Source organism: Podarcis raffonei, chromosome 2 (assembly GCF_027172205.1).
Source record: "Podarcis raffonei isolate rPodRaf1 chromosome 2, rPodRaf1.pri, whole genome shotgun sequence".
NCBI classification, from domain to species: Eukaryota; Metazoa; Chordata; class Lepidosauria; order Squamata; family Lacertidae; genus Podarcis; species Podarcis raffonei.
In genome coordinates, this window is record NC_070603.1 from 13,292,062 (window position 1) to 13,318,263 (window position 26,202).

At 42.3% G+C, this 26,202-nt stretch overlaps 1 protein-coding gene across 2 annotated transcripts in view; it reads right to left on the bottom strand.

Annotated features, from left to right (window-relative positions):
• The window catches only part of VDR (vitamin D receptor), an 86,208-nt gene extending 61,062 nt beyond the window's left edge, over positions 1 to 25,146 (bottom strand). The window contains exons 1-2 of one of the 2 annotated variants that reach the window (XM_053374467.1): positions 25,068 to 25,146; positions 12,557 to 12,650 (exon numbers count right to left, since the gene is read on the bottom strand). In XM_053374467.1, coding sequence (XP_053230442.1) covers positions 12,557 to 12,566 — 10 coding nt within the window. In that variant the 5' untranslated portion in view covers positions 12,567 to 12,650; positions 25,068 to 25,146. Of the gene's footprint in view, positions 1 to 7,106; positions 7,215 to 12,556; positions 12,651 to 25,067 lie in introns of those variants that run through there. The other variant, XM_053374475.1, reaches the window with a different exon arrangement.
• Positions 25,147 to 26,202: the final 1,056 nt, after the last annotated feature.

Below are 26,202 nucleotides of genomic sequence, written 5' to 3' on the forward strand. Positions count from 1 at the left end.
GACCAACGGTCAGGCTCGATATATGGCAAATTCACATGTTCCTATGAAAACTAGTATCCACTATTCCAGGCATGTTAACTTATACAGTATAAGAAACAAACAAAAACCCATACACACAATTCAGAATGCTTGCCTCTGTGTGAACACAGAAAAATAGGTGTGGCAATTTATCCAATACCAATGCTATTTTGATCCAACCTATTAAACCAAATAATTAAACAATTGCGACATAATTGACAAAGGAAGTAAGGGATAAGGAGGGAGGAGCGACCCAATGAATATTCACACTTAAAAGCTAATATCAAGAAGGTCATAAGCACTTTTGAATAACTAAATTCTCTTAGGAAAATTCTCTTAGGCCTTCTCTTAGGAGAGTTTCTTCAGCTTGGCTATATAGTATATTATTGCCCACAAAGCTGTAGCCTAAGAGAGTTATGCTTAGCCTCAATGACAGCTATAATTCTTGTGAAATAACATTTTGCAATCACAGAACAGACTCTTGAAGCAATTTGTGAGGCTGTATTCATGTGAAAATATTTTCTCTGCACTAGTCATCAATGCAATCTATTCAGACAATAATATAAGTAGAGGCTCAACCGATTCCTAGATATTTTGTAAGCTGCCAACTAGCATATAAGAGATTTGCATTAAATAATTTGTTTGCACCCACTACTTTGCATCCTGGAACTACCCCATGCACATAAACTTTTAACATACTTTGTAAGAAATATATTTTCAAATTAATATAGAGCATGTTAATCACACCTCTGGCAACCCCAGTGGTCAAGTTTTCTCAGTTTTCCTGAACCTTTTCAGCTGCCTCTAACTACATGTGCACAGATGCTCCACTCACAACACCCTTCACAATTCTACCCCACCACACACATTTTGATTGTTCTGAAAATGGTGGCAACCATCTCCAATTGCTACTCAAAACCATTATAGTGCTCACAACCATGGACCTCCTTCTTCAACCTAAAGCTTTCTACAGGGACAAGATGCTGCTTCCCCATCTACTCTGGCATTTTTTCTTTTGATGAAAAGCACTTATTAAAAGTCTCTGGTTTAGATCCTTCCCAGAGATCTTTGTAACAAGGAATGCCAGTAGCGGTGAAACAGAACAAGTACCGAGGTCTGTACAACATTTAGCTACAGAACGACAACAACCTTAAGTATTAGCTTTAAAATTAAAATATTTAAAAACCACACTCTCAGAACACTGTGAAAGATGTGGACAGAGTTTAATTTCTAAATAGAGATGTGACAGGGCTGCGGCCTATATACGAACCCCACTACATGCCCTGGAGTAAAGCCCTCCTCTTTAGTTCTAAGTACATGGGACAGACTCAAGATGCACAGAGGCATTCTACATGATTTTCTGAAGATGATGCATAGCCAAAGATGGGAGAAGATCGGTGCTAAATAGGTACAGCTGAAAGAAAGAGGGTGGACCTACAAAACTAAGACTATTTGTATCTGCAGGAGATTTTATTTATACTACAGAGCTAGGTACTGAACCTTGAATCTTGTACTTTTCCACTCTTAGAGCCTATTATTGCTTATATAAGATGTTATTATTTCAGATAACATTTCCCACTAGCCTTCATGCAACAAGAGAAACAGGCATGCTAATTCTCTGGAAGATAACTCCATCTGAAGAAAAATAGTTCTAGTTCTCTTTGAAATATACTTCCTTTTCTCAGCAAAAACTGTGGTGGTTCTCAATGGATTCCTTATTTCAGAGACTTTGGTTCCCAGTTACCCCTCATATTTAAAGAGTTTCCATCTTCTTTGACATCCAGGGTTCAGGGGTTTATTATGTTTATTATGTTCATGTTGTTCCTATAGCTCCCCTGGGCTGCAGTGATGCTATGGTGTAGCGCTAACAAGGTTGGTTAAATCTTAATACATTTTTTACCTTTTAGCACACAATACAAAAATCGTTGAAAAGCAAGTCATTCCCACTGGTCTCAATTCATGTCTAGTGAAACCATGAAGTTGTAAGTTGTTGGTAAATCAATCCAGATGAAGAATGTGGTCTTGTTACACAAACACAATTGGGAGGGAAAAGAACAGCTGTGTCACAGAAGGCATACACAAAACCTTTGGGGAGCAAAACTTCACAGGCAATTGGGACAGAAAAGCAGCAGAATATTTAAGTTTGATTGGTTTCAAATGGCTGCATCAAACATTATAGCTTATCTCTAGGCAAACAAGTTAGAAGGGAAAGGAAGCACTCACAGTAAAACCAACAGGTACAGATAGAACCAGGTCATTAAAAACATATTTAAAAGCCATTTCCAAAGTAGGTAATGATGCAATGCTTTTATCCCCCTCCTGCTCAAGGCACAACATGAAAGATCTTCTGTTATAAATAAAAGTAACAAGAAAGTGGATGCCAAGGCCTGTAAAACGAGGAAAAGGCTCCATAAATTGACAGCAAGAGCATGCAGCATGGCAGTGCCAAGACCGTCAATTCATTCCAACAGTTCTAAATACAGATTCACAGTTTATGAGGGCTGTTATATTTACTGCATGCACATTGCCTGTCTCTCAGTCAACAGTATGAAGGTGAGATGAGTCTCTAAACGTGCTGGTTCATGCAGTGGACCTGCAGACAGACATTGCATTGAGGGTTTCCCCCACTCCTCTTCACTCAACACACAAGCTGTGATTATTTGAATTCCTAAATAAAATAGTCAAATAATTTATTGCTATGCTGGAATGGAAGATCAAGGCTGAAAAGCGTATTTGGGGAAATCAACAAACTGCTGGATGTTGGTGATTACTTATAGATAATGGCACTTGAATAATGTCAAGTTTACTGCTATTCTCTTATATACTATAGTGAACAAAGCAGCAGTTTCTGGGAGAGGAGTACAGCACCAATATAATTCCTCACAGGTTGAATATTGACACGACTGTTGAAATCTTTTATTGTTCATTTTGCTATATCCATATTTTGAGACAAACCTTGAAGCTGAATGCATAAGTGAAATTCACCTGTCTCACTTATAGAGCACCATATCTGCAGGAATTCTCGGGGAAAGGGTTTCTAACAGAACTGATGGGAAATCTGCTAGGGAAATTTGATAACTGGTCCTTCCAGACAGAGGCATACTGCTCATGCACACAAGCTTTCTGTACCTCCCATAGGCCACTGCTGCTATCAAAATGCCTGCTCATACTTCTTTTGCTACATTTAATCTGGATTTCCTCTTATCAAGGAAAATGCATCAAGTAAAAACAACTTGTTATACGCCAACAATCACCACTGGTGTGAAAGCTTGTTAGCACATTTTTTGAGTGAGCAGTTTGTCATGTGCACAGTAAATGTTTGGTGGGTGGTGTCTATCATCATACCCTTACTGCTTTTTGCTTCTCATCAGACCACAACCTAGTCATTTCATTTCTGTCAGTCTAAACGATATGAGCATGACCATTTCCATCTATTGCTCCATGCTGAAGGAATGCTGGAATTTCAGGAGCTCATCTTGCATGATCCTTCAACATATGTGGTGAAACTACCTTGGAAACTACTTCAGGACTGTGTGCGTTAATAAATAAATACAGAGCTTTTACATAAGACCTCTAACAGAATTTTGGAATAGCTGAATATCAGTCTTGAATAAGACCTCTATTGTTAAAAAGGCTCCCATTGGAAACTGCTCCTCCCACCCTCAAAAGCACAAGCCTGCATATTGCCCATTGTGAAACAGGGTTATTAGAGGCTTGTGATATCTAATCTTCATCTCCTGTGTTTTTTTATATTAAAAATGCATGCATGCTCAGAATGGGAAAAGGCAGTGAAGGACGGGAAATGGTTGAGGGGGAGGGGCCAGAAAACAGCACAGAAACATTTCATCAGGGACCACTGACTAAACAGTGGAAAATGTAAGACTAGAGAGTTTTTCAGAGAGCACTCAACCATTTGAAAGAGAGATCAATGCTCACTGTGGAACCCGTATCCTGTGTTTGCCTCCAAGGCTCAAATGGACAGTGGCAGACCCATTTGTTAAATTCAGGACTTCTCTCTCACACACACACCCCTATTTAATAAAACTGCAAGACTGTAGTCATGCTGCAGTTCACAAGACCACCAACAGGCCAAATCACTCTCTGAAGTGACTCCAAGACAAGCTGTGAGGGGAGCGGGTTTGGGTGAGCTATGAGGGGATAACTGAGGGGGTGGATGAGGTGTAAAGGGAGGGGGATTTGGTCAGGTGTGGGGAAAGAGTGGTTGGTTCATTGGTGGGCTTGGTGAGCAGAGGCAGTAGCCCTGTGTGTGTGTGTGCGCGCGCATGCGTGTGTGGAAGCACATACACACACAAACACACACTCCACTCTATTGTAGTGAAGGTCCAACTTTAAGAGGAAAATGAATTTTCAGCTAAGAGAAGCTGAACTGTTCCATGGTCCCATAACTTAGCTTACCCAGCTCATCCCTTCAAGGGACTTTTCTCCCAGCAAGGCTCCATTCCAGTATCACAGCACAGCTGGGAGGGAAAATGACTTTGAGAGATGATGGGCTATAGGGAGGCACACCATGGGAGGTGGAATGTTTCAGCTAACTCATGGCATCCCTTTTCATCTTAAAAAGAGTCCAAACTCTTCTGATAGGATTTAAATGCAGGCTGCTCCAATCAACTCTACCCTGATAGTCAGGGTTTTGCATAATTTCAAAGCATATACTGTAAACCCTGTCTAACTAAGCCATGGCAGTGTGACAAAAAAGTAGTGTACTGTACATTATGGAAAACAAAGCCATCATCAAATGATTTTCAACTCTTGTCTGTCTCCAGATAAGCGCTTAAAAGTGTATGACTTAGGCAAGTCAGCTACACATGTAAATCTTGGCTGGGGAAGCACAGTGTCCTGCAGGGCATGGAGATAGGGTTCCTTTTCCTGAGTAGTGGGATCTCCCAGAGGATTTGAGCCACTAGAAAGGATTTGTTAACAACCTGTGCTTACTATCCAAGGGAGGGGATGGATAATTCTATTTTTGACTCTTACTGCTTTCATGGTATCCCTTATTTGTTGAATGACACCCTTTACTTTCTGCATCTGCTTCAAGTTGAAAGGCTGTTGTGTGTTGTATCTAACATTCAAGGCTCTCAGCCCCTTACCCAATAGCCACCTGAGTTGCCTACTCTAATTTTCACCTTTGTATCTTCTGTTGTTATTCTTGCTACACCTGGAACAGCCTCTTCTGTTCTCCCCAAGCCACCAGTGCAATCACATCATTCATACCACTCCATGCACACACACATATCACTTCTGCAATTTTTTCCTGAATCATGACAGCACCTCACCCTCTAAGCTGTCTGCTGCTGATTAACTCGCTCAGCAATCCTTGGAAAGTTCAATCAAAAACTGTCGTCGTCCCCTTAGAGCAAAACAGGTATACATGTATTTGTGACACATACATGTTCCCATCCCACAATGCTAACATGATATAGGCATAGAAAAGTCATGTGTGAAAAGGCCTTTAGATTGCAAGTCCTCTAGGAGAGGGATTAGTCCTATACAAAGCCGGATTTGTGAATGACATTGTGTACAGCAGCATTAATAAAAAATATTACTGTTTATAAAGTGCACTAGAAATCTAGGAACTGTATAACAAATCCAGCTGGTGCCCATCTAAACCAAATCTCCAGCTCTCCTCTTGTCCAGCAGCACACTTTACCGTAATTATGCTTATGAACATATAGCTTTGATAGTTGTGCTCGATACTATTTCAGACTTAAAGTCGACCTCTAAAGTGCAATATAGAATACTACAGGGACAGTCATGGATGTATGTTGTCATTGAGTTGGAAGGGACCAGGAGGGCCATCTAGTCCAACCCCCTGAAATGCAGGAATATTTTGCCCAATGTGGGGCTCAAACCTACAACCCTGAGATTAAGAGTCTTATTCTCAACCAACTGAGTTATCCCAGCTTTGCAATGGAATTACTTTCTTTATTCAAAACATTTTATCATTCACATGTATCATCTACAGCTTTATGTTTAGACTATACACATCGCTCCAAACTTCCTGCAAAAAAAGCCATCATTACAAGCTTTAAATTAAATTATTGGGCACAGATCAGTTTTAACAATGCATAAATACTGGAATTAGCATAATAAAATCTGATTTGCCTATTCTAATATACAAGATTCCCATTAGTAAGTTCTATTGGATTATGAGTGTGAGAAACACTCTTTTAGAAGTGTTAAAACAGTGCTTTTATCTACATCCAAAAGCCTTGCCCTCTAATGGACAATATTTGGGGAAAGGGGGGGAATCCTCACTGAAGCCAGCAGAACACTCACAGCTGAAGACACGTGTAATTCTGTATACTGTTGGCTCAGAACCTGCAAAATTCAGCCACTCTCCCAAAACACATGCATAGGATTTCTGACCTACTTATAAAGGCAAGTGCTTCACATCTGTTGGGAATTTCTTAGAAGAGCGTCAGCTCACTTTCAGCATTCCCCCTCATACTGGGCTCACATAAGCTGGATCTGGCATGACATGCAAGTAACATTTTCTTGCTTCGAAAAGCCTTAAAAATTACTTCAAATTGGTAGTAAAGAGCTGACTTCTTAATTTAACTACACAAAAGGTTTACTTTCCCTAGAAAATCAACTCAGAAAAGACCATAACAACCTAACTAAAGTGCTAAAAACTTTGTGCTATATCACAGCTCTCAGGATACTGCACATCTTTGCTGACAAGAGATTTATCATCCTACAGTTCATTTTACTGAAACAAGTTGTCCTGCCTGATCAAAAGAAGCAGAGGTTTTTTTCCTTTTTTTAAAAAAAGAGAAGTTTATACCTAATTATTATATCAAAGATTTTCAAAAAGACAAGTTAATTAACATCTATATGGAGAGAAAGGGTAAAATTAATTGCTAAAGCTATTAAATTACAAATGATTAGTGATGCTTTACTTTTAAAAATGTCTTATAAGGATTACTGCTTTTTGCCAGAGACCAAAAACATGAGCACACTAACAAGAAAAGTCAGCCGAGTTTTTGCTAAACTTTAAAGCATTTAGAAAGGCAGGAAACTAATCTAAATATTAAATCAGCAAGGCAAAAATGATACAGAATATTTACCTGTAGTACTTGTTTGCTCACAGCACCTAGGCTAGAGGAGATCCTAGCTCCCAGGGTCTGTGCCTTCAGCGAGTGACTGGTTGATCCAACTAGTGAACAGACAATTTAGACCCTGCAGTCACATGACTCACAGGCACAGCCAGAATGCACCAGCTTCCAATTGCAAGCTCCTTTTCTAGCAGTACCGATAACTCTGAGGAAGTTAAACTGATTATATTATACTCAATGCCTTCCAAGGAGAAAAGAATCCCAGGAGTTTTATTCCTCCACTCAGTAAAAAGAGGGCTGCCACTCTTCATGAATAAATGCACCCATAGCACCTGCATATTTTGCAGTTTATCAGCGGTAAGTTGACCAGAATTCTGAAACAGTTCTGAAAAAGTATATTATACACACATACATAACTTCCAAACATAGTAAGGAAGTTCTTTCAGCCCTAATGCATGAAAAGCATGTGACTTCATTCACCATAACGAGTTTCTATATGCTTTTGCCAACCCACTCTTCAAAAAGTGTGCAGATTCCAACTGCGTTTACTCAGGATTAAATTCCACAGAGTTCAGTGGGGTTTACTTTCAGGTAAGTGCGCACTGGATTGCAGCTCTCACAATACAATGGCTAGAACCCACCAACCCTCCTGTGTGCCTGATCCAGTACAGATGTACTATTTAGCTTCATATCAGCTGTCAACATTTTGCAAAAGAAAGCCTTTAACAAATCCTTACAAAATGCATTAGTCACTCACTGAAAATTGCACGCCACGCTAAAACCAGTTTGAACAAGTTCATTTTGCAATATAATTTGTTTTCCTTTTTATGCTTAATCACTTGCCAATATGAGAAGTTAGTTTACTTATTCATCTCCTCATCTTTAGCTTCAGTAATGCAAATTGTATCAAGCTAAGAGACTCAATGGGCTACATCTTCACTACTAAAACTGTTACTAATCATCTCCAAGCTGTGAACAGGCATTGCAGTACTAGAGATTCCTGTTCAAATCCTGAGAAACTCAAAAACATAAAAAGTAACAACCAGGCTCCAATAGATTGTCAAGTGTATATCTGCATATTCTTTCGGCTCATCTGGCCATGATCATACATGGCCAATTACTTCTGATCAATAGCCTTACAGGATATGGCCTTAGTTGTGGAACACTGGAGTTTCCCCTTTACATGAGTTTTAAATGTTTTTTCCTTCCTTCCTCTGGGGTCTGAATGACTGCCATATCCAATCAAGAAAGACTTACTTTCCCCAAGGTCAGATAGGTTAGGGACCTTGAAGGGATTTTGCTTTTCTTTTTGCTTTCCCCTGTAGCATGTGGTTTGGCTCACTGCACAAGTCAGCATAAGCTATTTGGCTTTGCATGTATTTTCTTGGCGCTATGCTTGTTCGGTATATGCAACACACTGAGGTCTAAACTGCTCAATTATCCTATCTGCTACTGCAAAGGTTTATTGGAAAGTGTGGTGGTGGAGTTTAAAATGAACACAGTTCCTCCCCTCCTTGTTATTTGTTTTTTTAACCAAAAGTGGCTGCTGGAGGCTGCAATCTTGAGCAGAGTACCAGCAAGTATGAGGGTGTACTTAACTAAGTTAACTCTTTCTGCTTCGGCTGCATTCTCCACTCTTTCCCCTTCAGCTGTTTTCCATTACTGCCATTAGTTATTATTTTTAACTTACACACAACTATATGTAACATGTAGTCTGGGCCTTAGACTCATATTTCTTCAAACATATTTTCATCTCAAGGTAGACTGCACATAAGATCTGATAGTGGTGCACAGAAATCTGAAAGAATGCCCAGAAAATCTTAAGGGGCCATATAGTTGGCTTTTCATGCAAACAGACTATTGATAATCACTCAAGGAACAACACAATGCGCAGAGTGAAAGCCACTAATGTAGATATCTTTAAAAAGAGCAAAATTCATGGAAGAGGGCTACTAATGATGCCTGATGCCTGCATGGACTTGCAGGCAGCATGCTACTGGATACCAGCAGCTAAGGGGCAACCATGCAAGTCCAGGAGGACTCTTACATGCCCTGAACCATGGCCTCAACCCTAAGGCTGCCAAATGCTTATTGGTTTAAGCAAGTAAAAACAAAGACACACCACCTGCTGGCCATCTCATCTCATAGCAAGGATCCCCCGCCCTCTCCCCACCTGAAAGGTACTGTGATGTGAACCCTGTTCAATTTTAATTCAGGGGGGGGGGGAGCAGAGGATGATGAACAGGATATTTGAAGAGAAATTGATTTTGCAGCAGAATTTGGGTGGGAATTTGACAAACTTGCCTTGCGTGAAACGTAAATTCTAGTATAGTATTCACACACACATCCCAAAAAAAATTACACATGCAAGTTTATGACTTTTGTGCACTGTGTCTTTTGTAAAGCAGCTTGCAATGCCAGCACAATTTTTTTATTCAGGTTTGTATGGGATTGCTCTGACAGCTTCTATTAGCATGCTTTTTCACTTTCCTCTTTGAAAAGTAATGTTAAAGTTTGTTTATGTAATAATATTTTTTCTGTATTATCAGCTATAAAACCTGTACCTAAAAGGGGTGGGTGACACTCAAACCCAAAAGCCATTATTTGCAACCTGTGTGCCCCTTCACTGCCTCTTCTGATAACACAATCTGGAGAAAATTTGCCTGCCCCTTTAAAAGCAAATGAAATCCATTACAGTGGTACCTCGGGTTGCATGCACTTCAGGTTACACAAGCTACAGGTTAGACTCGGCTAACCCAGAAATATTACCTCGGGTTAAGAACTTTGCTTCAGGATAAGAACTGAAATCGTGCAGCGGTGGCGCAGCGGCAGCAGGAGGCCCCATTAGCTAAAGTGGTGCTTCAGGTTAAGAACAGTTTCAGGTCAAGAACGGACCTCTGGAATGAATTAAGTTCTTAACCCAAGGTACCACTGTACCCATGTGTAACTTTGGGGAAGGAAAGATTGCAGGTACTAAAATAAGCTTTTGCAGTTGTGGGAAAGACAAGTGAAAAGTTTGCTAGACACATGAAGTCCTTTGTCCAAGGCTATGTTACACACAGCAAAAAATGATTTGGGTTCAAGGCCTATTCAGTGATTGTATTCTACTACCAACAGTGAAATGAGTGCAACATTGTGAACTTTTTTTAAAATTAAAGGAAGGCAGATTATATGCTATAAAAATAAATCTTATAAATCTTATCCCATGTGAGCAATTAAAAAAAGAATAATTACAGTCCAAACTACAAGTATGCTATTTTTAGTTCTTAACAGATAAAAAAGGTTTGTGCATTTATAGTCCCAGGATGAATGAGTGCCAGGAAAGGAGCAATACTAGCCAGTATGCAGATAGATAAGGTGCAGAAACATACCAATAAAATGTTTAGAATGTGAAGATTCTGCACATGGAATAACTTGAGGGTTCTGCTGTTTTTGTGACAGCCAACAGACATACACAATTATTAATAGGACAACTAAGACAGTGGTGCAAACTGCCCAGTGAAATTTGTAATTATGAGTTCTATAAGGAAGATGGTGTCCAAACTGTTCTGAATGGAACTGTAACCCCCAAACCAAAAGCATCAGCTCCTCAGTTTGAAGTTACTCCTTAATCTAGATTTGCTGCCAGAAACACAAATGGCATCAATGGCGCAAAGCACCTTTTCACCAGTTCAGCCTGATATGCCAGCTGTCATCCCTCCTCCACAGAGATGGCTGGACACAGGTGTTCATATCCTGAAGGAGCATCTCCACCCCCATCGTTCAGCCCGGACACTGAGATCCAGCGCCGAGGGCCTTCTGGCGGTTCCCTCATTGCGAGAAGTGAGGCTACAGGGAACCAGACAGAGGGCCTTCTCGGTAGTGGCACCCACCCTGTGGAACGCCCTCCCATCAGATGTCAAAGAGATAAACAATTACCTGACATTCAGAAGACATCTTAAGGCAGCCCTGTTCAGGGAAGTTTTTAATATGTAACGCTGTACTGTTTTTAACACTTGATTGGGAGCCGCCCAGAGTGGCTGGGGAAACTCAGCCAGATGGGCGGGGTATAAATTATAAATTATTATTATTATTATTATTATTATTATTATTCACCAATAATTAACAGAACAGACGGCTGCAATGCATTGTATGTATGCCTACCCTTGAAGGCTGCTCAAAAGCTTAAGTTACCATATTTTTCCGTCTATTAGATGCCCCCATGTATAAGACACCCCCTATTTTGGGGGACTCAGATTTAAGAAAATGAGGGGAGATGTATCCATGTATAAGACACCCCCTAATTTTTGACATTATTTTTTAGGGGGGAAACCTAGTCTTATACATGGAAAAATACGGTAGTTCAGAATGCACCCAATAGACTTTAATCATTGGTAAGTTATATAACCAAAATAAAGCTTCACTGGCATCCAACCCATTTCTGAGCACCCTTCAAAGTGTTTGTGCCAGCCTTTAAAGCCCTACACAGTTTGGGATCCAAATACTGTCAAAGGACTGTTTTCACCCACATCAACCTATCTGAGGCCCTCTCCCAGAAACCCCTATCAGATGAGATGAGGCAGGAACTGAGCCAAAAGAGGGCTTTTTGGGGGCTGTGGTGTCACAGTTGTGGATTTTCCCTCCAGGGAGGCTTGCCTGGTTTCTAGGCACAAGAGACTTGTATGTCACAGCCTCAACTGATGTCACATTGATAAAAGCAATGGGTTTGAAAATAGGAATCCCAAATTCAATTCTCACTCAGTAATGAATCCTATATGTCTCCACTTAACCTGAAAACAACCAAATAATCCCATATCCTTGAGAGTTCCTTGAAAGAAGGGTGGAATAAAATTGTGACAGAAAACTTATAAATCCTTGGGCCTTACAGTTGACTGCTAAGGGGCAATGGGAAGTGCTTTATTTTAATTCCCAGATCCATGAGTTGCTTATGTAAAATTGAAAAATAAATACTGAACACAAACCATGAGAGCTAACTAGTAAACCATCTCAAAGGGATATAAGACAGAGTGCATTTGATGCTTATGAATTGTCCTTATGTGAGCTGCCTCAGAGACTATCAGTGGAAAGGCACATAGACGAATAAAACACAAACATGTTATTCAAAAAAATACAACCTATCTGTTTATAAGACATTCACTTTCTTATACCAGTTTGAAGCCAAAGAACACATGCCCTAAATATCACTTTGATCCATCAATACTAAAAAGGCTACAGCCAAATCACACAAGCATTCCTTCGTATTCCTCTGCCTAGATTAAGGAACATTACATGGATTACACAATTTTACACAATTCTTTTACAGAGTTGTATGAAAAAGCCCAAAGCAGAACAAAAAATTGAGGCTGCCATGTTAAAGAAAGAAGACCTTTGGTAGGGAAACCTAGAAGTGTTTTAGAAACTACAACAATACTGTATAAGTCTACTGGAATAATAAAAAAGAACATAACCAACAAGCTTCTTACCTATGTCCATTTGAAATTTTTTGGAGAAGAGATGCAGTGAGCCTCTTGGCAGCTTCCAATCTGAGCTAGTGTTGTTATTCAAGGCGGGAAAGCTCTAGAACAAAGAAATAAAGATTAGGCATTTATTTCATTAGGGTTTCTGTATTACGCTTACTATTAGAGGCTTATGAAGGGTACTATGTATTCGTTCATCTAAATAGTGCATTCTCTCATTTCTGTGGGATATCACTGGAACACAAAAACCCTGATCAAAAGATCCTCATGTGCAGCAACAGATTAAGGTGTGCATGCACCAGAACAATGGTAGCATCTGACAACATTGACAGTGTTGGCTGGGGAAGAAGGGCACTGGCACCAGTCACACTTACCCTAGGGATGGAGACAGGGGAGACAAAGGGAGCCAGCTGCTCTAAACCTCACAAGGCCGAGGGCTTCCAACATATTAGCTCAAATTTGCGGAAGGTTAGTGGGCTGCGGCCATCAGCCCTTTTACCTTCAGGGCACTCGCTTAAAAGCAAGGTATCCATCCATGCTTTCATCTTAAGTGCAATGGCTTACATAGTCACAAAGGAATCCTGATAGCCACTGTATACAGAGTCGCAACCCAACAACGGGCACTGAGCACCCAGCCTCAGGTGATGGATAGCAATCTGGCAAAGAGAAGGAAGCCAAGGATAAAAACTGCACTCCTGGATGTTCATCACCCTCACTGGATTAGAGCAATGGTCCCCATATCTTCTATCTTATGGGACTTCTAAGCCGGGTTTGGGGAACCTGTGGCGCTCCAGATGTTGCTGGAATGCAACTCCCAACATCCCGGACCATAGGCTATGCTGGTTGGAGCCAATGCTGGCTGGGGCTGATATTACTGTTAGTGTCCAACAACAACATTTGGAAGGCCACAGGTTTCCCACCCCTCTCCTAAGCTAATAAGGAGCTTGAGAATTCCCTATGACAGCTTGACAACTGATATCAAGCAGGCAACACCAAAGCTGCACTAAAATTCAAAGAAAAGCAGAGTGCAAACTGGCTTTAAAAACAGCAGCAACATCACAGTAAATTCAGACAAATACTAATGAAAGCCTATCTAAGAGCAGAGAATGACAGCAGTGGTTTCTTTTGCTGTTGTTTTAGTTCTAGATTCAGAACTTGTTCAAAGAAGGTCAAGGAATGTACACTGCATGATGAGTTTAAGCACTGGTTAAATTTGAATGTTTTGTAGATAGGAACCTAAGAAACTGCTTATACCAGTTCAGAGGGGTTTTCGACTATTCTGATGGACACCAGGCTCTCCGGGACCTCAGGCATGGAGTCCTTCCCAGCACCTGCTACCTGATGTATTTTAAACTGGAATTTATGGGGGTTGAACCTGGAACCATCTGGGACCATCTGCATGCAAAGCATTTGCATCTAGCCCCTTTCCTACCTGCCTGTGCTCATTTGTGATATCAACAAGTTTCAGTGTTTGCTGAAACAGGCAGTATGCTACTGGTTTGAACAACACTGCAAATAAACAACTGAAGTCATGAACTCTTATAATCATGTATTAAGTCAATGGGTTTACAGTCGCTCAAAAAGTGTTAAATTTGAGTTCATATGCAAGTCAAAGAAAACAAGTATGGAAAGCTCAAAAACACGAGCTCTTCCTTGTGTGAAGCCCTCCAATTTCTTTGGATAGTTCCCTCCTTTGATCTTATCCCCGAGAGACAGCCACTTTAGTCAAACATCACACATCTAAAAACTCAGCCAACACAACACCTATGGTATTAATCATTTCAGCTACTTTTACTATCACATATTATCCTATGTGGTTATAAAACCAGGACCCCAAAAACCACAATCAGAGAAAGTGGAACTTCTCAAAACACATTACTTGATGGATTAAATCTTAAATTATCTTTATGAGACAAGACCATAAGTTCAGAACCAAGGATGACCAGCTTTTGTATTATCAGGGACCACTGTATTCTCCAGACAGCAATCCAGGCAAACAGATCACCTCACCCAGTTGACAGATGCCATAAAAACAATGCTGCCTTCTTGCAACAGGGCAAGAGTGGGGCATATTTTTGGCCCAGCATGCCAGATTTTCTCTTCCCTTACCCTACAGGTCAACTTAGACAGATGAGCACAGTCATCCACCTGGTGCATCTGGTGTCATCATGACATTTAATGCACATTTAATGCGGCTGGCAAAGAAACACCAGGCAACATGAAATCTCCCTTCCCCACCCATCAGATAACACCAGCCAGTTGAAGTTTGGGGAAATGGCCTCACAGGCCAAATTGGACCACCTGGTAAACCAACACTGGCTCATGGACTGGAGGTTCCCCACCCCTGCAATTGGTCCTTTCTCATTATAGAGAACATGAACAACACAGAAATATATAAATCTGCATACAAAACAGAGAAAGATCAGTAATGTGGTGTGTGTGTCTATTTCTCACTTCTTGAAAACTTTTTTTGTTTTTTGCTACTGAAATGGGGGACTAACCTTTTACCATATTTTTACTTAGCTCTGGAAGCCTTCCAGATATCAACCACTGTATAAGCAGAAAACTTTCTGTACATGGAAATCATTAATGATTTATTTTTAACAAGGAACAGCACCGTTGCTGTTTCTCAGGTCAAATAATTTATGATTTTTTTGTCTGACCATAACTAATACTCCAGGGTTAGTAAATGTTAACTCTGGTTAAGCTACATATATCATAATGATCAATACACACAAATTTCAAGCTCAAAATGAACATGGCACAGCTTGTATTATAGCAAAAGACATGGTTTCCCAACTATCAGGTACGTATTTTCAACTGAGAACCTGGCCAGTATTCTCAAATTGACCCAAAACATCCAGAGATGCTGAATTCCCAAGCCAGGTTTGTCCAGCTTCTATTCTCTGTCACTGTATGTCATAAAGCAACTCTAGGTTAGAATTATGCATCAAAGTAGATTTTTTAAAAAACCTACAACAGTCTTTGCCCTGTCTTATCTGGTTGGACTTTTGTTCTCTCTTTATCGCACCATTTATATTTCAGACAAATAATTCCTCTCTCCATTCTTACAAGGACAGACAGTTCCCAAGCTTGCTGATAATATCCTGCTCATTGACATTTTAATAAGTACACCTGAAATAGGAAAATATTGATGATCAAAATGTTTTTCCCCCAACCCACAATAAAACACAATAGAATGACAATGACTCAAATTCCACAGTACAGTGGTACCTCGGGTTACATACGCTTCAGGTTACATACGCTTCAGGTTACAGACTCTGTTAACGCAGAAATAGTGCTTCAGGTTAAGCACTTTGCTTCAGGATGAGAACAGAAATCGTGCTCCGGCGGCGCAGCAGCAGCAGCAGGAGGCCCCATTAGCTAAAGTGGTGCTTCAGGTTAAGAACAGTTTCAGGTTAAGCACAGACCTCCGGAACGAATTAAGTACTTAACCTGAGGTACAACTGTATTGAGTTACCAATACGAGCATATAAACACTGCCTTGCACAGACTCAGACCAATAGTCCACCTAATCTAATATAATCTACCTTGTTCCACAGTGGCGGCTTTCCAGGGGTTTTAGACAGAAACAAAGGGCTGAATTACACTGATACTGAGAGCCAAGTCATACATTGATTAGAAATGGGCTTGGACAATTTGCACAGACCCCCATCATATTTTATGAGCCACAAATGGATACATAAAACTGCAGGAATGGGGAACCTGTGGCCTTCCAGGTGCTGTCAGACTCCCAACTCCTATCAGACCCAGTTAGCATGGCTAATGTCAAGAGAGGGGAAGGGGATGGTGGGAGTTAGAGTCCACAGCATCTGGACAGGCATAAGATGCAGAGAAAGGACAGTGACCCAGGAATACATTAAACAGCCTTATGCAGCAGAATGTCCATGGATGCCAGGTGGATGCAGAGGACCTTCTGCTGCTCCAGGACCTTCAGAAGCTGCAGGTGCTTACTGGATTGGAAGCTGCAGGTGCTTCCCCTGTTTTATAGCCAGGGGAAAATTGAAAATTTCAACATGGATGAAGATCATATTGCTCTAGTCTACCTTACAGGACGGCCACAGGGAGAGGGGTCCATCTCCGAAGTGGACTTCCAGCAAGTCATGATAATATAGTGGTGCCCCGCAAGACGAATGCCTCGTAAGACGAAAAACTCGCTAGATGAAAGAGTTTTTCGTTTTTTGAGGTGCTTCGCAAGACAAATTTCCCTATGGGCTTGCTTCACAAGATGAAAACGTCTTGCAAGTTTGTTTCCTTTTTCGTAAAACCATTAATACCCAGGGTGCATTGCTTGAAGAGGTGCAGTTGCGACTTGACTTCAAGGAGCAACTCATAGCACGCGGTGTAGTAACCTTTTTTGAGGTTTTTGAAGACTTTGGTGATTTTTGAAGCTTTTCCAAAACTTCTTTTGCAGCCATTTGGTAAATTAAACTTTTGAAACTTTTTTGGGGGTTTTTGGATTTTGGGTTGGGGTGTTTGGAATTCAAAGACTTGGTATTGGGGAGGGGTTTGCAAGAATCTGGAAGCTTGTGTGGTTTTTTTCTGCATTTTTATGATTTTTTGTGACCATTGGGCCACTCTGCTGTTTTTTTTAAAAAAAAATCTGGGTTTTACTTTCTGTGTGGTGGGTGGCTGGGGGAACAGTTGAGGAGGGGTTTGCAAGAATCTGGAAGCTTGTGTGGTGTTTTTTTGAATTTTTATGATTTTCTGTGACCATTGGGCCACTCTGCTGTTGTTTAAAAAAAGCAGCAGACCATGGACAGGTTCTTCAGCAAGAAACAAAGAGTGGAAGAGGAACCTTCTTTGAGTGGTCCCCCAGAGTCTTAGAAAATGTACTGTACACTTTGTTGATTTTTAAATGTTTTTCTGTCATGTTTAGAAACTTAATTTATTGTTCCTTCAATTTTTGAAATGCTCTTTACAGTATGTGTGACTTTAAAGAGCAGTTAATAAACTCTTGTTGTACCAAATTTGGCTTTGTTTGGACTTTTTTTGACCACAGGAACGCATTAATTGATTTTCAATGCATTCCTATGGGATTTCGTGCTTCGCAAGACGAAAAATTCGCTAGACGAAAAAACTTGCAGAACGAATTAATTTCGTCTTGCGAGGCACCACTGTAGCTGCCATCCTTTCCATAAATTTCTCTTGCCTCTGGTTAAGCAGCTGGAGCCTCCAGCTCCTGATCTCCACCCAATTAAAACACAAGGGCCACCCTCAAATGAGAAATAATGCTCGAATTCTTTCCGTTAAAGTTCTGTAACTTTAACTGGCAGATAGCAATAATTCCATCAGTTTGCAGAAAACTGGGGGTAGGACAGGGGGAAAGCAGCTAAAATGTAGAAGCAGGTTTGGCGTGTGTTTTTTTTATTTTTCTTTCCAAACCAGAATGCATTATATTTCTTGCTGTCCTTGTTTACTCTATTTCACATTCCGAAGAGACAGGCCTGTACACAGCTAGTAAAAAGTGTCAAGATTCCGAGGTGCCAACATATAATTTTAAGTGCCTGAAACTGTCCTGAAACTTTAGCCCTGAAATTCAAGACCAGAGGCCAAGCTGACATACACGCTGAATTTTAGTGGCAACCCTGTCTGTTCTGTGGGTGGCAAATTTCCCGCAATTTTGAAGACACTCCAAAATAAAGCTGAATGCTAAAACAAGTCTCTTTCAGTAGAAAATGAAGTGGTTTTTTGTTTTTATTTCCCCGAACAAGTTGCTGTTGCAACCGATCCTGTAAAGGAAGATGAGTCACTAGTCGATATATAGCGTGGGAGGAACGCCACAGAACAAAGCAAACCCTGGGAACATCTCTGTCCAAAAAAACTCATTTCTATGAAATTTGGGCTTCATTCTATAGGATCTCTGATATAGCCTAGAAAGATGAGAAAGGGAATCCAAAGAGAAGGAAAAGGATGCTGCTTTCCTTACCCATAATAAGCAGGGTACTCTCTGCTCACAAAATCTTCTACAGAAACTCCACCCTCTCATTTCACCAGAGACATACCAAACAAACCACAGAGATGCCTTGCCCTTTATACACACATCCCAGGCAGCAGCATGAAAGGACACATAGTCAACTGCCATCTATCTCCTCTGCCCATTACTTGGCACCTAAGGCTCATACCTACTCCACCCTGCTTTAAAAGAGGAAGGAAAACTCACCATGCCTGCCTGTTACAAGGACTAAAACCTTTTAAAATCCTGTAGGGTATCTTGAGCTACAGGAATTGTGTGTATTTCAGAGCTGGTACATCATAGACTAGGTTACGAATCAGAAAATCCCTATTTTGAATCTTTTTTCGCCATGAACTCACTAGGGTGGAGTAGCCAGCATGGCGCCCTTCAGGCAGGTGTTGGTAGACTACAACTCCCATAATTCTTGACCACTGCCCACACTGGCTGAAACTGATGGGGAGGGGACTCCAACAACATCTGGAGGGCACGATGCTGGCTACCCTTACAAAGGGTTTAGGCAAGTTCTTCTCTCAGCCTCAGGCCCCCACCCCGCCTGTGTTATGCAATAATACCTCACAGGTATTTTTGTAAAATTACAAGAAGTTCACTAAGCACGTTGAACACCCTAAAATGCTATATAAATGCTATTATTCTTTCAGATATGACTTTATGACAGCACCCAACTCCCAACTGGAGAAATCTGATAATACTTATTATTTAAATAACACTCTTCTCACTATGCTCCACATACAGCAATCTCTGATCCTTACAACACTGTAAGGATATTAGGTTATCTCCACAATATTTACAGATGGGGACTAAGTCCAAGGCAAAAATGCATTGAAACAGGAATGGGTGTGGGCTTTCTGCTGCAATGCCAGCTCTGCACCTTCCACCCCTGTAAAAACACATATAAAAGCTTCTGGATCCAACACTGTTCCCCACCCTCTGCCCCATGCTTCAGAAAAACTGTCTGCTTTGTTTTCAAATACCTTCTATGTTTATCTGTTTTAATTTTTGTTCAGTATTTTACGTTTCTTACCATAAAAAAGCTTTTAAACAGCTTCATTGCAATTGACACAACGGCCCTCAAATCCCTGCTCCAAGAAGGGAGGGGGAAAATGTGACTTTGCGAATAAGAAGAGTTTGGATTTGATATCCCGCTTTATCACTACCCGAAGGAGTCTCAAAGCGGCTAACATTCTCCTTTCCCTTCCTCCCCCACAACAAACACTCTGTGAGGTGAGTGAGGCTGAGAGACTCCAGAGAAGTGGGACTAGCCAAGGTCACCCAGCAGCTGCATGTGGAGGAGCGGAGACGCGAACCTGGTTCACTAGATTACGAGTCTACTGCTCTTAACCACTGCACCAGAGCTGGCCAATTGATGCTGTGCAAATCTAGTTTCTGCTAGAGGCAGAACAGGTTTCTCTTGACCCAGGGAAAAATGCTGTATGTGTGCTTATTGTGGTCTGCTTGCTTCCACAGTGCACTTACTGTCAACGTTATACAAGTCTCCATACACATTGAGAAACAGCAGCAGGACTAAGATGACATTAGTACTACAGACGTCTAGCTAAGAGCTCATGTTCTTAACCAATGAAGCAAACCAACATTCATAAAGCATATGAATGTATGAAACCTGTCAAAATATTTTCTGTGTATAATTATCAGAACACTTCAGGTATACAGGACCGAGGCCGTTTAGGGCTTTAAAGGTCAGCACCAACACTTTGAATTGTGCTTGGAAACGTACTGGGAGCCAATGCAGATCTCTCAGGACCGGTGTTATGTGGTCCCAGCGGCCACTCCCAGTCACCAGTCTAGCTGCCGCATTCTGGATTAATTGCAGTTTCTGGGTCACCTTCAAAGGTAGCCCCACGTAGAGCGCATTGCAGTAGTCCAAGCGGGAGATAACCAGAGCATGCACCACTCTGGCAAGACAGTCCGCAGGCAGGTAGGGTTTCAGCCTGCGTACCAGGTGGAGCTGCTGGACAGCCGCCCTGGACACAGAATTAACCTGCGCCTCCATGGACAGCTGTGAGTCCAAAATGACTCCCAGGCTGTGCACCTGGTCCTTCAGGGGCACAGTTACCCCATTCAGGACCAGGGAGTCCTCCACACCCGCCCGTCTCCTGTCCCCCCAAAACAGTGCTTCTGTCTTGTCAGGATTCAACCTCAATCTGTTAGCCGCCATCCATCCTCCAACTGCCTCCATACACTCACACAGGACCTTCACTGCCTTCACTGGTTCCGATTTGAAAGAGAGGTAGAGCTGGGTATCATCCGCATACTGATGAACACCCAGCCCAAACCCCCTGATGATCTCTCCCAGCGGCTGCATGTAGATGTTGAAAAGCATGGGGGAGAAAGTCTGCTAGACTGTGGCCAATGCATTAATAATAGTTGGTTTTCTACCTAAGTATAGAAACTACATAAAATTTAAAAGCTGGGATTAATTTTCTTTTTACTGAAGTACCCACTACTTCTAATGTATGTAAAATAATTACGGTAGTTATTCATCTTCCTGAAAACTCTATGAGGAATGTTTAAGCAGAAGCAATGAAACCTTCCAAGGCCACCAAACAAGTTAATAGTGGAGCAAAGAGGCGGCTCTCACTAGGCTAAGCTAGTTTTCAGAACTTTTATTATTTAGACAACCCACAGAATGAGAAGTACAGCAGGCACATGATGAAAATATGTTTTGTACAAATATATAAATCAAGTACTCCACAGGAAAATGAAATAAAGCAAAAGAATTAAAAGAGTGGGCCTACTCTTTCACATCCACTGTTCCCTTTAAAGAGGCTCAAACCAAAAATTTGACTTGAGGGGAAAGTACTTGGCTGTAGCAATCATGGGAGAGAATGGGCAAATAGTAAACTGTTACACAGCCTCCTGCCTCCCCTATGTCAACAGTTTCTGCAGTTCCATTACCTGGCAAACAGGTATTTGGGAAACACAGGGCTGGACAAAAAATGGGAGTGCAGAAGTCCAGATTCCTTTATGAAGATGCTGCAAGAGGCTCTATTTATATACAGTGGTACCTTGGAAGTCGAACGGAATCCGTTCTGGAAGTCCGTTCGACTTCCAAAATGTTTAGAAACCAAGGCGCAGCTTCCGACTGACTGCAGGAAGCTCCTGCAGCCAATCAGAAGTCACAGAAGTCACACTGGCCATTTGGGTTCCAAAGAACATTCACAAACTGGAACACTCACTTCCAGGTTTGCGGCATTCGAAAGCCAAAACGTTTGACTCGCAAGGCGTTTGGGATCCAAGGTACGACTGTGTTACCTTGAGTGATATGATTCTCCCATGCCACTCCTGCCAGAATGGTACACAAGGCTGCGATCCATCCTAACTACAGTGTAGATATAGTCAAGTCTCGGCTCAAACTAGGTAGGAAAATTAAACAGCACAGATCTGAACAAAGCAAGGAGTGATTAGTGAGCAGGAAGAAATCAGGGAATGGACTTTTAAAGTATTAATAAGGCATTGTTCTATTACTGCATTCTTTTGCAGTGGCAAGCGACCTAACTCCAAGACTTAACTAGACTTGCCAAGGCTCAACCATGAAGATGAAACCATGATAAAGAAGACAGTGACATTGGCATATACTTGATTTGGGGACTGAAAATCCTAGCTTGAGCTGCGAAGTTCACTGGGTGACCTCAGGCTGGTCGCTTTTTCTCAGCTGAACCTAGCTCTGCAAATAAAGAGGGCACCCCCATCCAGGAATGAGATGAGCTCCATAAAGGGTAGGAAATAAACATGAGGAAATAATAATAAATGTACAGAGGAACAAATGTTCCATACATCTGAGATTTTGAGGAAGAGTGTGTGTGTGTTTAAAAAAAGCAACTTCATTTTCAAAATTAAGCACTGCCTAAATCCCCAAATCAGATTTGTTTGCATGGAACTGCTAACATGGGGTCAATGGGTTCAGACACTAACCTGAACAGCATGTGCTACGCAGACATTTAGAGTTCTCTACTGTCAGTGATGCTGGCACAGAGCCAGGGTAGGTAGGATTAGAGATTTGATGCTGTTGTACCACTTAGGCTAGACTGTACACAAAATAGTATCTCAAGTAGCCATCTCTAAACTTCTGTTTAGTTCATGTACAAATATTTATTCAGCAAACCGGGTCTCAAACAACTGTTTTTAAAAGGTGGGGGAAGCCAAGCCAGGGTAACCATAGACTCATAGAATCATGGAATTGTAGAGTTGGAAAGGACCAGGAGGGTTATCTAGTCCAACTCTCTGCAATGCAGGAATTCTTTGCCCATGTGTACTTATTATACAAGTCATCTCTAGTTTAATTCAATTCTGTCCTCCAAGTAATCACCCTTCTATGGAGGAAAGCTCTAAAAAGTCTTGTTTACACATTACAGCACCAGGGTGTTCAGGAAGACATGATCATCACAAGTGATCACAGACAGATCCTTGGCCTGTGTTCACTGTCTGATATGTCAGATAAATACCTCTCCTATTGCATTACTCTGGGTCTCATAAATAAGGCCTCAGTGCTCTTTAAAAGAGAGAGAATTGTCACTGTAGAACAGAGACAATAGGTAATAAATTAGGACAATGCCACATTCAAGGAAGAACTGGAAGACTTTGCAACATTTAGTAAAATGGAAGTACAGTCTGGATCCAGAGGATATTTATTCAAGAACCCCATCGTAGGGGACATCTGAAGTTAAATCTAGATCAGTTCTCATAGCTATAAAGCAAAGTGACATCAGATGAGTCCTGTGCTCCATCAGTGCCTGCCCCTCAGCTTAACCTGATAGCGCTAGGCAACAGTGTGCAGCAGCAACTGCATCCAGGGTCGTCCCTAGGAGCTGGTCAGGTTGGCCACCGCCAAGGGGGTGCAAAAATTGCATCACTCTACTCTGGCACGAGTGGCTAGCAGCCCGTCCACCCATCTGCAAGCTCCCTAGGCAACTCCTCTGCACAGCCAGGTGAGGCATGCAGCCTCCGCTGGGTGCCTTGGCAGAGAAATCCGGTCGTTGGCATGGGCCAAATGTACAACACCTTCCAAAAACACAAGGGAGTCTAGGTATGCCTCTGGCTGTGCCTAACTGCCATTTTAACGTAGCCCTGGATGCTACATCAGGAGCATTGTGGGAAATTAACATGGCAGCTAGACCCAGCTGACCAACATAGTTCAGAACACCAGACTGACTTTTTCAATGGGTTGGGCAGAGCAGGTGTCAGCAATGGACGCTGGCTTGTCCACACATAAGCTTAGATTCTTTGAAGGAGAAAGGAAACAAGTTGAATAGCAAAGAACGCCTCCTCTTAGCACAGCATTTCATACCCCCTCCCATAACTATGACTGGCCACAGAGCAAAGTCAGAGTGGCACTGCCTATCCACCAGGAAGTTCAGAGCCAATTGTGGATACCGTAATTAAATCTATAGTCATAGGCCACATCCACACCATACATTTAAAGCAGTATTATACCGCTTTCGGCAGTCATGGCTTCACCCAAAGAACTGGGAACTGTAGTTTGTTAAGGATGCTGAAAGTTGTGAGGAGACAACTCTACACACAAAGCTACAACTCTAAGCAGCTTTAACAAACTACAGTTCTCAGCATGTTTCGGGGATGATGATGATGATGATAATAACAAAACAATAACAACAAATTATTTATACCCTGCCCATCTGGCTGGGTTTCTCCAGGGAAAGTATGCTAAAGTGGTATAAGACTGCTTTAAAGGAATGGCGTGGACGTGATCTAACCATGCTTTATAGCAGCTGATCACAAAACAAGCAGAGGTAAAACACACTTGCAAAACTCTAAACTGACGTATGCACCCACCACATCCTCCTTGCACCTACACACACAAAGTACATCCAGGAATACACGTGCCAAAGCGTCTCAGTTCAGTTTACTGTGTTCCAGGTTCCTGTTCTATTTATTTGGAATTACGGTATATCCCACAGTACCTAAGTTTAGAACTTTGTATTTTTAGGTGTTTGGCTTATAAGGCGTAGTAGGGATAGGCTCCACAAACCAAGAAAAAGCCATTCAGAAGAACAGGGGAGAGGAGACAACCTCCGTAGCTTCAGAAACACACAGCAGTTGTTGTTGTTGTTTTTTGGGGGGGAATAATTATATTTTCCTTCAGTTTTACCTCACACAGTACCCTAGCAAAGCTCGATGTTAAGTGTGAACCATTTGGAACAGGTCAGTGTACCAGTTCGGATACTTTATAAATGCAGATGAATGGTCGTTAAGAAAAGTGATTTGTACATAGTTTAAAAGAAAATAATTCATACGGGGAGATATAAAACCCTCACCTCCCCCTCTCCCAGCCCCCCACCCCGCGTCACCAAACTTTCCCTCCCCCCGCCTTAGTCATATTCACTTTTCTTCACACACACAGTCACAGTCCCCAACTTCCTTCCTTCCTTCCCTCCTTTCAGCCTCGGGCGCTTTGCCCCCTCACGGTGGGGACTTGCGCGTCGTCTCCCCTCCTCGCCCGCCTGCCACGGTACCCACCAAAGCCCTCACACGTTCGCTCCGTACCTTCGCTCCCCGTCCCGGCTCTGCCACTCACTCGCGCGCGCCACGCCTCCCGACACAACCCCATTCCGGCAACCGCCCTCTTGACTGGAAACCCCCCGGCCCCGCCTCCTCCTCGAAATTCCCCGGACCTCGCCCAATGGGGAAGCGACGCTCTTCCGCGCGCCCCAATAACTTTGCGAGGCACCGGGTTCTAAACCCGCCCCCGCTGCCTCACTCCCGGGCGAAGCTCACGCGTCCGCTTCCCCGCCTTCGCGTATTTAGAGGCAGGGCGCGTGAAGTCCTCCCTCCTCGGTTCTCGGTTCACGTCGCTTACGCCTCACACGTCCGGCAGCCGAGGGGAGTCACGTGGCTCTTTGCCCTCAGACTCTCACCCAGGTTGTGTGAGGTGATGGGCGCGTCGTGAGGTAGAGGGGAGCCTGTCGGTCTCTTCCCCTTCTCACGGCGCAAGCCTAATAATATCTATATGTCTGAGTCCCAGCCAGTCCAAATAGCTCTTACTCCCAGGGAAATATGACTCGGGCTGTGGCCTGGGTTGCTGTTGCAGCATCAACTTCGTTGGACTGGTCATGTTGTGCAGATGCCCGATTATCGTCTTCCAAAGCAGTTACAGTGGTACCTCGGGTTACATACGCTTCAGGTTACAGACTGTGCTAACCCAGAAATAGTACCTCGGGTTAAGAACTTTGCTTCAGGATGAGAAGAGAAATTGTGCTCCGGCAGTAGCTGGAGGCCCCATTAGCTAAAGGGGTGCTTCAGGTTAAGAACAGTTTCAGGTTAAGAACAGACCTCCGGAACGAATTAAGTACTTAACCCGAGGTACCACTCTATTCTGAACTTAAAAATGGAAAGCGTAATGCTGGTGGTCAACAAAAGAGTTTTAAAGACTGTCTCAAGGCAAATCTTAAAAAATGTAGTATAAGCACCAACAACTGGGAAACACTTGCCTGTGAGTGCTCCAATTGGAGAACAGCCTTTACCAAAGGTGTCATGGGCTTTGAAGACACTCGAACTCAGGACACAAGGGAGAACCGTGTTAGGAAAAAGGCACGCTTGGCAAATCCACACTGTGATCAACCCTCTACCCGGAAACCAATGTCCCCACTGTGGAAGGATGTGTGGGTCCAGAATTGGCCTC